This window comes from Schistocerca americana, chromosome 2 (genome assembly GCF_021461395.2).
Source record: "Schistocerca americana isolate TAMUIC-IGC-003095 chromosome 2, iqSchAmer2.1, whole genome shotgun sequence".
NCBI lineage: Eukaryota > Metazoa > Arthropoda > Insecta > Orthoptera > Acrididae > Schistocerca > Schistocerca americana.
The window spans coordinates 670,574,125-670,589,860 of NC_060120.1; the positions used below are offsets into that span (position 1 = coordinate 670,574,125).

Below are 15,736 nucleotides of genomic sequence, written 5' to 3' on the forward strand. Positions count from 1 at the left end.
TGAAATCCCAGGCAGTGTATAAGACTTTATGGTTGTACCAAAGGTGCTTTAAAAATAGCCATACACTCATCATGGAACATGAATCACACCACAAAAGAGAACTTTCAGGAATATTAAAACAGGTCAAAATGTCTGTTAACAACGTCAAACAGATTATAGAAATATCACTAATAATTATTGTTGAACTGATAAGCTATGCTCACAAAAAGTAAATATAACCTAGCAAAATTAATAGGAAAGCCACTTCTTTGGACGAAAGGTTGTTGCTTTATATTAAACGAGTGCTGCATTTTCTGTTGCCAACTTAATATCTACATTACCACACTGACAATTGTCACTAAACAGTTGTTACCAAAGTGTCAAAAGAACAGATGGCTGTTTAAAATAAGTATTACAATTTCTTGGTTAGCTAACAGGAATTCTCAGTCCTTGGATCTAGAATAAAAAATTGAGACTAGGCTCATAAAGGATGCTTTTAATTTCATTTTTTAGCAGTTCTCAATTTCTTGGTTTATGTCAGACTGTACCTTGCTGAAGATCTTTGCTCCAGAATAAAGCACGAACTCTAGACAAGAAAGGAAAGTTCACACAGAAATCACTTGTGCCCTGTATTGTAGTTTTGTAAATAACGTTTCATCTGGATCAGAAATTTTCCCATAAAAAACACGATTAAGGGAAAATCAAACAATGGAAAATCCAGGATGGAATGTAACAATACTATGAAAAGGATAGTTGCTACTCACTGTATAGTGGTGAGTGGAGATACTGAATCGCAGAAGGACACAACAAAAGGAATGTCACACACACACACACACACACACACACACACACACACAACTACACACAGATGATCATGGTCTCAGGCAGTTGGCTCCAGCTGCCAGTGACTATGGCCATGTGTGTGTGTTTTTCGTCTATTTTTGACAAATGCCCTTTTGACAGTCTTCTTGTTGTGCCTTCCTGTGGCTCAGCATCTCTGCTATATGGTGAGTAGCAACTTTCATTACATTATTGCATTTAAGGGGATAATGGACTGCAAAGTAGGTGTGAGAATTCTATAATGTTTGAAGAAGCCTGTGTAACATGTCTGTGTACTTTACAAACTATTCTTATTCCAAATATGTGAAATAAGTTGGCATGTTGTTCTTCAACTAAGCACAATGAGACATCATTGCTGTTTATAGAGTCTTCTGAAGTCAATTTACATAGGTTAGTCATATAATGATGCCCAATAGCAAACACTGCGACGCCCCACATTTTTATATACCCTCGTGTTTTTAGTTCAGTTTTCCTGCTGTGGTGCAGTTTGTCAATGTTACCCTCTACTTTTTTCTATGAAGGCAGGTCCCTGTCCATGCAAGAGGGGGTCACTAAGGCTAAAATATTTTAGTTTTTGAAGCAGAACTTTTTTTCTGGCCACCTGAAGCCCTTGGCAAGGTCATGTAATAATGTATGTACAACCACTCACATTTTCTTGGTGTGATTGATTGATGGTTTGCTTCCAGCCCCTTCCTTCGGGTACTGCAAGTTGTGCTGTTACAAGTACCTGCTGCTTGGGCTACAACCAGACAGGGAACTATTGTTGGACCTGTGCCACTATTTATAGCTGACCTCGATACTAGATGCTCATGATGCCCTTTGATAGTCTTTTGCTTTTCAGAGCCTGCACTCGTATTCCATAAGACATAAATTCTCTCAGCGTTTTCCAGCTCTGGTGGATGTGATGGCTGGCATACATAAATAAATTGAGTGGTGGACCCCAACCTTGTTTTAACTGAAGCCTCCGTTCCTGTTTATTAAGTTTTCTGATGTCTTTATTTTGAGAGGCTCCTTTATCATTCTATCCAAGAGATCAGGCTTAAGCATCACAATACTAGTTTCATCGTATTTCATTTCATGATTATATTCAAGGCACTGCTCATCAACAGCCGATTTGTTTAGTGTTTAGTTGGGAGTGTTGTTGACATTCCTTTTATCTCTCCTCGACTGTTCAACATATATGTTTGCCACAACAGATAATAACTGACTACCCCTTGCCACACCATCAGTTTGTTCATAATATATTACAGGGTGTATTAAACAGAATCATCAGATTTGGCATGTCTATAGTTCTGAACCTAATAAACATATACAATGAATTTTGTTTTGATGAATGGGAAATTAAAAAAGCTTTTTTTTTATAACCCCCCCCCCCCCCCCCCCCCCAGGGGATGTAATGCGGTATTCAAATTGTTCCCACACTGCAACGAGCATGTCTTGAGTTACAGCTTCCACAGCTGCTGTTACGCGAAGTCTCAGTTCATTCATTGTTGTTGGTAATGGAGGCACATAAACAGAATCCTTCATAAACCTCACAAGAAATAATCACATACAGTCACGTACGGTGACCTTCGAAGCCAATAATGCAAGGCTGAATCATTTGGTCCAGTGTGACCGACCCATTGTTCAGTAATCCTTTGATTTAAAAAATCCCGCACTTCCAGAATTTGTTCGAATCAGTCTCCAACTGTGGGAAAATAAAGTTCTCAAGCATATCGAGATACATGCTTCCTGTAACAGTGTTCTCAGCAAAGAAAAATGGACCATACACCTTTTCCCAGGGAATTGCACAAAACACATTACATTTTGGAGAGTCCCTCTCATGTTGTACAACTTCATATGGTAGTTCCATACCCCCATATTCTCACATTATGATGGTTCACTTTTCCACTTAAATGTAATCTTGCCTTGTCACTAAACACTAAGCATGGAAGAAAAATGTCATCCTCCATCTTACCAAGAACGAAATTACAGAACTCCAGACATTGACACCTTCACGAACAGCTTGCAGTAACTGAATTTTATATGGTTTCATGTGTAAACGTTGCTGCAACACATGCCACATGGACACCGTGGACATGTTGAGCTGTTTAGCTGCACAGTTAACGGATTTCTGTGAACTCCTTGTGAAACTATGGTGGATGCGTTTGACATCTTTGTCAGACGCTCAGGGACAGCCCGGCAATTTACCTTAACACAAACCACACCACAGCTAGTATGAAACTCACGCTGGACAGTTATCACTGATTTGTACTGGGCAAAATGTAGACCACAAAAGGCTTTCTGTTGTACTGACACAATTTTTACTAGAGCTGAAATTGGCGCACAATGCTACTACCTAGCAGGAGCCATTTAAAAATCAAGAGTTTGCTCTTTCCAACAGCACATTGTTCATGCTCAAATAACAGTTATGATTTTTATATGGGGTGCTTCTTTTTTATACATCCTGTATAATGATACAGGGTGTTTCAGTACAGTGCTTACAAACATTCAGGACAGATAGAGTACACATACAAGATGGAAAATCACATAGCAGCACACAGTTGGAAATGTTTTCCTGGTACAGTACTGACACAAAACACACAAGAAAGAAAGGACATAAACAAGGCGAGGAAACATGTTCATCATGCATAGTACAGCAGAAACCAAGAAATAGGAAAAAGAAACAGAAAAGATCATCATTAAATAAGGTGTTTGAAATTATGACCCCAGACTGTGACACAGGCCTCACATACCCAGTGCATGGAAGATCTGATGTTCTAGAAAACACCGAGCATGTCCCAGACTTCCCCAGTAGCTGCCACAACGCATTGGGGGTGGGGGGTGTTATACATCACTGTCTTGACATAGTGCCATAGGAAGTGAGGTCTGGCGATCTTGCTGGTCAGTGCACCAGACCACTCCGACCGAGCCAGTGTTAACGATACGTTGCATTCAGGTGGTGATGCACATCAAGGCTGTACCGTGAGGTGTCCCATTATGCTGATACTATATGGCAGAACACACAGCAATGGGTACATAAGTGTCATCCTATAGCTACTGCAATACTTGCTGAAGAAAGATGAGATAGGTTGCCCTGTCAAATGCTGGGGCAACAAGTACAGCTCGACGAGGTGGTCTTCAATGAAATTGGCCCATACATTAAATTAAAAGAGCCTCTGGGATTCTCTTCAGACCGCAAATGCGTGTTGTGGGTGGTTGAACACTCCATCCCACATGAACGTCACCTCATCAGTGAACAAAATGTTGGCTGGGGAACTGGGATCTGTTATGCACATCTGTTATTACCACCATACAAAGGCCACTCGTGGAGCAAAATTGTCATTTTCCAGTAACTGCATGAACTGGATATATTACAGCACATGGATGCAGGATATGCCAGATGCTGCTGCGTGAAATCTCAACACGACTGGTGATACCCCATTTACTGGTACCAGGATAGTTCTGTATCAGGCCCAGCACAATCTACACGAAAACGAGGTCAGGGTTGAGAGCAAGGATGAAACCCCAATAATTTCTATCTATCTTATGATGGTCCAATACTTGAAAAACTGGTAATCTCCTACAAAATAATGGCATACAGTATATTTTGTACCGCTCAAGTAAGATAAAAAGTTTTCTTTGTAATTTGAAAGATAACTTAGGTCTCCAAATGCTGGGTGTGTATCGCATTCCATGTGAATGTGTCATGTATTACATGGCGTCACACTATCAGAAGGGTTGAGGAGAGATGCAAGAAACATTAGCTACACACCCGACTGAAACAACCAAGCAAATCAGTCGTCACTGAGCACTGCCTTGAATATAATTAAAAAATTAAATACAATAAGAACAGTATCATAATGTAAACACAAATTTTCTGGAACAGTATAATAAAGGAGCTTAACAAGTACTTTGTCAGAAAAACTAATATACAGGAATGAAGGTTTCAATTAAAACAAGGCATGGGGTCTAGAACTCAATCTATTATGGCCTCCCATAAACAAGCGAACAAATTGTAATATATAACTATGCTTGCTAAATATTTGACTGCGTACGAAGCAAATTGGTGTGTTTATCAAGCATAGTTCGTGCTTGTGTTAGTGAGAAAATTTGATTGACAGAAAGTCTGACAAGATGGCGGATGTTGTTTGTACCAATGTTTGGCTGCGAATGTTTAGTGAAAAACTATTGTATTACAATTTCTCTCACTGTTTGTTAGTTTCCCCTACTATGAAAACTACGATCAAGTAAAAACCAAAATAGCACTGACAATTACTGAAATGGTAGTGGTACCATATCTTTCCCAGCCATATATTATGCATGAAGAGGTTATGAATAAAATCAACATTTTATGCATACAGTGACAGACAAGCAAAGTGAATTGAAATAAAAGAAATTTAAGTTCTCCAGCTCTTTCATGGGCGATGTGGGCTATATGTTCCCATGTATTTTAATGAACCATCATTAGAGGACAAAGCAGAAGAGAATAAATTTTCGCATACTTCTGCCTTCTTTTTCAATGTGACACTGACGTAACGTTAAACAAGTGATTGAAACATTTCACTGCAATCTGCAAAATGTTGCTGTTATCAAGTTCTGAATGAAAAATTTTTGTTAACAAATTTCCAGTTGTACATTTCTCATTTTAAACCATCCCCTGGACCAGCGTCTTGTTTTCTTCTTCTTCAAACACAGTACCAGAGGCAATGTTAAATTGCTTTATCTGTATTTGTAGCCATTCCCACTAGTGCCAAAATACTGCATACACAAAAAGTGTCTGCTTCAAAAGTAAGGTTATATTGACAAGCTTTCTTACTATGTGTACGGGCTTGTTTGACACATCTGTGGCTAGATAAGAGTGAACCTGACAGACTAGTTTGTTCTTTTAGGAGAGACTTTGTAAATTTTAAAGAGCTTCATTGTCCATATGAATAAAGTTGATGTAATCATAGGGTTCTGAGAGTAATATCCCTTCAGCATATTTTCACGGGTAAATATCTCATTTTAAGCCATTCAGTGGACCAGAGTCTTGCTTTCTTCTTCTTCTTCTTCTTTAAATACATTGACTTTGGCAATGCCAGTACTGCTTCGTCCGCATTTGTGGCCATTCTCACTACTCTCGTAATACACATGAACACGAATAGCGTCTGCTTCAAATTGAGGTTAATCTGACAAGCATTGTCTGAACATGTACGGGCTTGCTGGGCAAATCCATGGCTAGATAAAAGCGACTTTGTCAGACATGTTTGATCGCTTGCGAGGGCCTTTAAGACCTTGCTGGCCATCAATCCACCAGAACTGGGAAATGCTGAGTGAATTTGCGTTTCACAGAATATTTTGAAAACAATGAACATAGAGAAAGAATTCTATGATTATATGTTTTCACGATGATTGTATAGTAAATCACCATTTTACTGATGACACCGTTAGGTCTCTAGTGCGATAAACTTCACAAATGAATGGAAGAAGTTAGAGCAAGTTTGGAAATAGGGTAAAAAATCAACAATAGTAACATTATAATATGTAGGAGAACACGGTGAAAGGAATATAGTACAAATTAAGACAGTCACAGAACCGGCTGATGAATATTAAGGGCAGTTAATATAACTACAGAATGAATCTCTCACTGTGAAGTAGTGAGTGCACTGTTTTGAAACTTGCTGCCAGATTATTAAAACTGTGTGCCAGACCAGGCCCTGAACTAAGGGCCTTACCTTTTGCGGGCAACGGTTTTACCAATCTTTTTGCCAGGAGTGCTAATCTCACAATGTATGCAGAGAATGTCTGTGAAGTTTAGAAAGTAGGAGACAGGCATTGGCAGAGGTGAAGCTGTGAGTGCTTGCTGAAGGCAGGGTTCGAGCCATGGTCCGATACAAAAATATAATCAGGTAATACAAGTATTGGATGGACAGCAAATGAAGTAAACAGAAGAGTAAAAACAGCCTGCAGTCCTTTTAGTAAACTAAATAGTATTTTCAAAACTGAGCTTCTAATGTGTGTGAAAAGATAATACAAGCCTGTCTAACAATCTAAGTGTATTACCATTCTTGACTTTTTTAGAAGTGGGCTGTAATGCAAAGACAATTCAAAAACAGAAGTGCTCAATGAGCATTAAAAATTCATGTTGGATCTTACTACAAAAGATATGAAAACAAACAAATGATTAGGGAACAGAGCAGATGAAACTGAAATGGAGGTGGGCAGAAATGTAACCAGGCTATGGGTGGCAAACGGATCAAGAAGTTTTCTGCTGAAATAAATAAATATATATTAATTAATTAAAAAGACAGAGGTATTAAGCTAATGGAAGTAGAATAGACGATATAAAGTACATGCAGTAACAGATATCTGTATCACTGAAGACCACAATGCAAGGCAAAGTCTAGATGAAACCTTTAATTCAGCACTGAATGTCAAATGACCGATACTGATGTGAAAATAAAAATAGAAGTGGGGAGGAAGAGGAAGAAGACTTCATCTGCACCACAGATATATTTTTTAAAGAATCAGTCATTTATCAAATGCAGATACCTTTAACTATAAGGATTAGTTATCACATATACAGGATGTGTGTATGATGTAGGGTACATGCAAAAGAAAATCTTTTTTACAACACACTACAGACAAATGACACCCATAAGAACAGCCAGGGTCACTATTTTCCAACAAAGGATTAGCACCACACCATATATTAATGTGATGAATTCCAGGTTACATACAAAAGTCCATTTTCACAGCACTCCACCTCTCAGGCTAGCAGGAAGGATCAAAGAAGTATTTCGTTTTCAATCTAGGTCACTTTTCGGTCAATGCAGTATGGCCAATATTATAATAGTGAAGAGACATTATCCTTCAAAAGTGATCATAGAATGTCTGTAATATACTCATCTTCACTTGACTAAAAACGTTTACATAGGAATAGGAAGGATGTTACAACATTTTGTTACTTCCAAGCTTCCCAACTTTTCTATTGCCAATGCATCAATTGTGGGAAGGTGAATTGTCCTTCTGAAACAATTATTTTTCCATATGGAGGCCAGGCCTCCTCTTCGGAATTTTTTTTTTTTTTTCATAAAGTAGATCCAAAGTACTTATGTAGTTTTTGCCAATTATTTTTTCACAGTATCTGCCCCAAACATCCCAAGAATAAACCTAAAAAATATTTAAAGTACATTCTTTTCACATCTACGTATTGCTGCCATCAGTTAGCCCAGTCCACAATGGCTTGCTGGAAGTGTCACCTGGAACCTTTTTAATGCAGCGCCTTTTACTCACTACGACGACACACGATTCAAGACTGTACTCGAAAATCCATGTCTCAAAGCCTGTCACTATCCCACACAGAAAATGAGCGCCACTTTCTCAGCATTCCAACAACTCTTGACACTTCAGCACACAGATTTTATTCTAGAATGAGATTTTCACTCTGCAGCAGAGTATGCGCTGATATGAAACTTTCTGGCAGATTAACACTGTGTGCCGGACAGACTCAAACTAGGGACCATTGCCTCACATGGGCAAGTGCTCTACCAACTGAGCTATCCAAGCTCTTCTGTGAAGTTTGGAATGTAGGAGATGAGGTACTGCCAGAATTGAAGCTGTGGGGATGGGTCATGAGTCGTGCTTGGATGCTCAGTTGGTAAGAGCACTTGCCAGCTTGAGGGAATGGTCCCGAGTTCAAGTCTCTGCCTGGCACACAGTTTTAATCTGCCAGGAAGGATTTCCTTCTGGTCATCGGTCACCACTTCTGGGACCACCTTTGTGCACAGCTTTCCCATCCTTAATACAATTCTGAAAATGTGATAACCATTCAATTTCAGGAAATTGCAATCCTCTGCTATCATTCTTACACTCTGTTGTTGATCTCTGTCCAAAAGTTTCTGCACTCCCCCCCCCCCCCTTCCACCCCCCAACTGCCATCAAAGTTTTCTAGGTCTTCCTGAATCATCATCTGTGACTCAAACTCTTGGCTTCCCCAAAGGCTTCCTGAATCCCGGATCTTGCCCATCATCTCAGAGACAGATTCCCCCCCCCCCCCCCCTTCAGTTTAATGCAAAATGTTATTGCCTATCACCGCTCGATTAACAGCTGTGTCTTGAATCTTAACATCTCCAAAGTAAACTATGCATGAAATGTGACCCTCACTATCACAGCAACTGAGCCAAGTCGTATTCATCAACCAAGATCGTTTACCACAAGTCCTCTTGAAAACTTCATTGCTCTAGCCCTTTTGGTTAACTGGACAATTTTATTCTTGAAACTTTTGGGATAAACCCTGTCCTCTTTTCCATAGGAATTCCTTTTGCAACCCAGAAAATACTGCCCACAGTCTCTCCAGCAGATAAAATCAACTTAGCCATCCCCTATGTTGTGCAGACCCATCTGTTTCCATCCACTTCTGTAATGACAGCTTCGTTTTCTGGCATGAAGTGGTGGACCTACGTTTCTTCCACAATCACCCTTCACATGGGTCATCTCCATAAGTACAGTCATGTTAGGTTTCACCCATCAATTCCATAACTGTGGGAAATGAAGGAGTACACTTCTTACAAACCTTCACAAACTGTATCTAAATTTATGTTATTGATAACCTGTTCACAAAACACTTTTATGACTTCACAGCATTCCAGTTTATTCCACTTTAATGAAATAAATTCAAAGTAACTTTAATAATTTGTACAAACTATTATACTCCTCAAATAAAGTTGTCATTTGACTGAAGTTAGTGTGTGTGTGTGTGTGTGTGTGTGTGTGTGCGCTTGCTTTGAAAATATGAGAGAGAGAGAGAGAGAGAAAGAGAGAAAGAGAGAAAGAGAGAGAGAGAGAGAGAGAGAGAGAGAGATGCCTTTGTACTGAGCTAAGAGCTCTTTACCTGCCTTGTGTTTAGGTTAGCTGTTGGGAAATGTACCAAGTGTACGCTAATAGTTAACAGTTGGATCACAAAACCAGGGTACATACAAACAGCAAATACTTCCTCATTGTTGTTTCCATTAACTTTTAGCACATTACTGTGAAATATGGAAGGCTAGTTGGTACTCTATAATGTTCAAAGCTGAGGCTCTTTAAAGACCAATCAAAACGATGAAAGGTGCAGTGTTCTGTCACTCGATGTATCATCCTACCTTAGCGGAATCATCACATTCCCTGAAGTCAAAAATGTTGGTACGTGTATTTGCTAGTTGAAGACCTTTCACGCCCAAGGGTATGATAAATTATCTTAAGCACATCGTGCCACAAGAGGGATGGGTGATGCTTGTGTTCACTTTTGTAATACATGGTAATTCTTTTACTACTGTTGCCACTTTCAGGTTATTCTGCATAGTTGGAACTTTAGCTTTTGACACAGATAGTACTCATCACGATTATGACATCATTCTATCAGAATGATAATCAGGGAAAGTACAACAGACGATGTTTTTAGTATGATTAGTTCACAGATAAAGAGGTAGTTCCGGCCATAAATTACAAAGTGATTTGGGTTTTTGCCATGTCAATCGAAATTATCTGCTCTGTTAAATAAGTGTTGGAATTACTGACCAAAAGTGATAGCGAAGATGAAAACTTCAGCGATTTTAGCTGCCCAGAAGATGAACGCAAGTATCTTCAGCCATCTACCTCCTGTAAAAGGAATGGAAATGAGAAAGTGGTGAGTGAGTTGGCAACATCAGATGATATAACAGGAGCGAGATCTGTTGAAGGAACAATGTACATAAAAGATGAAAATCTGATGTAAATTAACTGATGTAGCTTCAAATTGTCGGCGACTGGGTGGTCCGGCTGTCTCTTGGCCACAATTTTGTAGTGGCCATTCATGTGGACAGACAGCTGGTTATTGTGCTAATCGAAACATCATGCAGCATTCTACATGGGAATGACCATTAACAAGCTGTCTATCCATGTGAATGGCAGCCACCATACTGCAGCCTAGAGAGAATTGGGTCCCCTGGTTGCTGATAATCCTGGGAAACATGGTGCGCTGTTCTTCAATGACCGCCAAAAAGCAGCAGCAATTCCAAACTGCACAAGTGAGAACTCCTCATACAACATATCCTTTGTTCCTGTAACTCCCTTCACCCCAACCTTCACTATACCCTGTGCCCCACCTGCCTCTACCCTGCTCCCAACTCCAGCCTCGTACAACCCAGTATTCCTCCAGCTCACTTATATAGTCCTATCCCCTCCTCTGGTTCTCTCCTGTCCTAGAAATCTGTATGGGGCTAGGAGAATTATTTTATACTTCTTAGCCTGATTTAAAAATGTGGTATACTAAAATTTTACTTTTGTTTAAATAATTATTTTATGGTTTTTTTTGCTTGCATGTATGAAACTTTCCAGTGGATTTTTAACATACTGATGACATTATAAGAGAGAAGTGTTATATTTCCTGTTTATTGCAGTGCTTTTTCCACCTGATAATATCTGCAATAGAATACTGTTATACCTATCTACTAATAATAGATCATTAATTGTTATTTTCCTACAAAATAAAGAAGTGAGCAAAATTAATTTTATATAATTTTTATATGATTTCTATTCCATTACTAGCTTTCTACCCATGGCTTCATCCTTGTACACTTGTGTCACACATATTGTACACATCCCCCCCACCCACACTCCCTGTCTGTCTGTTCCCACCACCTCAACCTCAGCCATACCCTCTTACTCCCACTCTCTGTCTGTCTCTTCCTACCACCTCAATCTCTGCCATATCCTCCCCCCCCCCCCCCTCCCCACTCTAGATCCTCCTCCACCAGTCTCGATCTGTTTCTCCCTCTTTCCCTTTTCTCGGTCCATCTTCCCCTTTCTCCTCTTTCTGACCATCTCCTTCTCAGCCCTCTCTTTGTCCATCTAGACCTCCCACCTTGATCTGTCTACCTGCTCCTCTCCATTCTCAATCAGTCATCCCCATCCTCGTGCATAACTCCAGAAATACATTCTGACACTACCCACACAACACAATAGTTGTGCTGGGAAACCTGTATGTCAGGCATTAGCAATCTTTTTCACACCTGCCAAATAGACAGGTAAGACAACAAATTAATACTGCACTGTCATCCAATACTGAGCTATTTTTATAGTTTCAAGTGTCTAGCCCATCAGGAAGTTAGTTTAAATTAACTGCAAAAGTTGCACCGAACAAAAAGAGAGACAAGAAAGTGACCTAATAAAAACATGGCAAAATGCACTAGATTTTATAGGCATACTTGTGAGAGTTTATCTAACCTTACTCACATTGTGAAATGAGAAGACATTAATTCTGATAAGGTATCTGTTGCTTCATTTCATGTCTTCATAAGTCAGTAGGAAGAAAAATGAATTTATAACACTCATTTGATGTTGCCGATGTTGCCTTGTCACAAGATAAATTTTTATTTCTTCTAAAAATGCTGCACTTCTGATCATAGTATTGAAAATGAGGGGTGAAGAACACCACTTCCAGCTCAGCAGTTGAATCCACCTCATGGGATATCCCAACCAATACTGCCATATTGCATTTAATTTTAATCCCTTCAAAATGAAGCTCTTTCAACTTCTGTAACATCTAGCATTGAAATATAATACTATTTGATGGTGGTGAGACAGCAACATGCCACAAATTTACTTCAAGTTCCTTTATTCAAAAGGTGCTGTTACTGGTTTCGAATCATTACAATTCATCGTCAGACGGCTTTCATTAGAACTTGTGGTGCATTTTTTACTGATTAGTTGTCCTAAAATATAAATGATACATAATTATAATCATGTCACATAGATTGTTGCATTACAGATTTGCACTGGGATGTGACTTACGGTAAATGTCGGTTTGGAGTACTTGTTTTCAGAGTTTTCGTCCAGCTGATGACATTTGTAGTTTTTGCCACATTTCCATCATTGCACACATAAACTTGTATAACTGAGCGCTTCATATTTGTCACTGAATGCATTTCCACCACATTCCTACCATAGCACACACAAATTTGTATCACCGAGCACTTCAGATGCACCACATGTTTTGATAGATAATAGTGCATGACTGTATAGTGCATTGTCAAGACTATCAGGACTATTAACTTTTGGAACTAACTAGATATTGTAGCAACAGTGATCCGTACAAAGATACTGTAGACTTTTAGTGAACTGTATTGTAGTATTTGGAACAGACAAGAAAAACAAGAAACAAATGAAAATATGAATTGAGAAGAAAGCCTAGTGACATAATTCAAGTGCACAGATAAAATTCTGATATTCAATGGTGTTTTTTTTTTTTTTTTTTTTTTTTTTTGTGCGCAAAACTTCTATGGTCATTAGCGCCCAGCCCGTGACGTAGAAAACGGGAAAAAAACGAAATTTAAAATCAGCAGCAATGGAAACATAGTCAGAAAATTGGAGAAACTAAAGGCAGAAGGAATGCTTAAAAGTCCACTATAGAAAGGGGTTGGTTGTCCACAAAAAAAAAAACTTCTAATGACTGACGTCATTTCACTGTCACTAATAAACTGTAGAACGCGGTCAGCTGAGCGCGTGTCATCTGCTAAAATCGACGATAGATCAGGCGATAGCTGTAGACGGGAGCGTAACGGATTAAAATAGGGGCATTCAATTAAAAGGTGTCTGACCGTCCACAGCTGAGAGCAGTGGGGACAGAGTGGGGGAGGATCACCGCTTAAAAGATGTCGATGACTAAAAAGACAGTGCCCTATCCGGAGTCGAGCTAAAATTACCTCCTCCCGACGACGCGTTCGGGAGGAAGAGGTCCAAGCGCAAGGAACGGCTTTCACTTCCCGCAATTTATTGTGGGGAAGTGTTGACCAATGCGCATGCCATAAATGAGTAACTTGGCGACATAAACCGCTCCGTAGATCGGTAAACGGAAGAGACTGAAGAGCTGGCCGAGGAAGAGTGACTGCAGCCTTGGCCGCTATATCGGCCGCCTCATTTCCACAGATACCAGCGTGTCCCGGGAGCCAGAGGAACGCCACTGAGACGCCCCCCAGGTGGAGCAAGCGCAGACAGTCCTGAATCCGGTGGACCAGAGAGTGCACAGGGTAAAGAGCTTGGAGACTTAGGAGAGAGCTGAGAGAATCTGAGCAGATTACGTACTGTATCCGCTGATGGCGGCGGATGTAGTGGACAGCCTGGAGAACAGCGTAAAGCTCTGCAGTATAAACCGAACACTGGTCGGGAAGCCGAAAGTGATTTGGGGTGTCGCCAACAATATAGACACTCCCTACACCTAACGATGTTTTCGAGCCATCGGTGTAAATAAATGTGGCTTCCGTCATTTGTGCACATAGAGCAGCAAATGCCCAACGGTAAACAAGTGTAGGGGTACCATCTTTGGGAAATTGACATAGGTCTCTGAGCAAGTCGATCCGGGGACGGTGCCAAGGCGGTGCTGTACCCCAAGTTGTCAAGAAGGTTTTAGGAAAGCGGAAGGAAAGAGAATGGAGCAGTTGACGGAAGCGGACTCCCGGGGGTAGTAGGGAGGAGGAGCGGCCTGCATACCCGACATCAAAGGAGGCGTCGAAAAAAAGGTTATGGGCTGGATTAGCAGGCATGGAAGACAGATGGCTAGCATAACGACTCAGAAGGACTGCCCGCCGATTGGACAGCGGAGGTTCAGCAGTCTCAGCATAAAGGCTTTCCACAGGGCTGGTGTAAAAAGCTCCAGACACTAAACGTAATCCACGGTGGTGGATAGAGTCGAGACGCCGAAGAATAGACGGCCGAGCAGAGGAGTAGACTATGCTTCCATAATCCAATTTCGAGCGCACTAAGGCGCGATAGAGGCGGAGAAGGACCACCCGGTCCGCTCCCCAAGAGGTACCATTCAGGACACGGAGGGTGTTAAGGGAACGCAGACAGCGAGCCGAAAGATAGGAAACGTGGGAGGACCAGCACAGTTTTCTGTCAAACATAAGACCCAAGAATTTAGCGACGTCGGAAAACGGAAGGTTGACAGGACCTAGATGTAAGGAGGGCGGAAGAAACTCCTTACGTCGCCAAAAATTAACACAAACGGTCTTACTGGGTGAGAAACGGAAGCCGGTTTCAATGCTCCACGAGTAGAGGCGATCGAGACATCCTTGAAGACGTCTTTCAAGAAGGCTGGTCCTTTGAGAACTGTAGTAGATCGCAAAATCGTCCACAAAGAGGGAGCCCGAGACATCAGGAAGGAGACAATCCATAATTGGATTAATGGCGATGGCAAACAGTACAACACTCAGCACGGAGCCCTGGGGTACCCCGTTTTCTTGGGAGAAAGTACGGGAGAGAGTAGTGTTCACCCGCACCCTAAATGTGCGCTCTGCCATAAATTCGCGAAGAAAAAGGGGCAGCCGGCCTCGAAAGCCCCAAGAGAACAGTGTGCGGAGGATGCCTGTCCTCCAACAGGTATCGTACGCTCTCTCCAGATCAAAAAATATTGCTACCGTTTGGCGTTTCCGGAGAAAATTGTTCATGATATAAGTGGAGAGAGCAACAAGATGGTCAACAGCGGAACGATGCTTTCGGAATCCGCATTGGGCTGGTGTTAAAAGACTGCGGGACTCCAGCCACCAAGCTAAACGGTAATTCACCATACGCTCCAAAACCTTACAGACACTACTCGTGAGAGAAATGGGGCGATAGCTAGAGGGGAGATGTTTGTCCTTTCCAGGTTTCGGAACGGGAACGACAATAGCTTCCCGCCATCGCCTGGGAAAGGTACTGTCGGTCCAAATTCGATTATAAAGGCGAAGAAGGTGACGCAGGCTATGGGTTGATAAATGCAGCAACATTTGGACATGGATACCATCCGGTCCTGGGGCGGAGGAGCGAGAAGTAGAGAGTGCATGTTGGAGTTCGCGCATGGAGAAAACAGTATTGTAGCTTTCGCGATTTTGAGAGGAGAAAGCAGGATGCCGCACTCCTGCTGCACGTTTCTTCGGGAGAAACGCTGGCGGGTAATTTGAAG

The 15,736-nt window shown here is 41.1% G+C and overlaps 1 protein-coding gene across 1 annotated transcript in view; it reads right to left on the reverse strand.

Annotated features, from left to right (window-relative positions):
* The window catches only part of LOC124591296 ((E3-independent) E2 ubiquitin-conjugating enzyme), a 234,699-nt gene that overhangs the window by 109,083 nt on the left and 109,880 nt on the right, over positions 1-15,736 (reverse strand). The window contains exon 7 of the mRNA XM_047131723.1: positions 10,339-10,419. Within this exon, the coding sequence (XP_046987679.1) occupies positions 10,339-10,419 (81 nt within the window). The remainder of the gene's footprint in view (positions 1-10,338; positions 10,420-15,736) is intronic.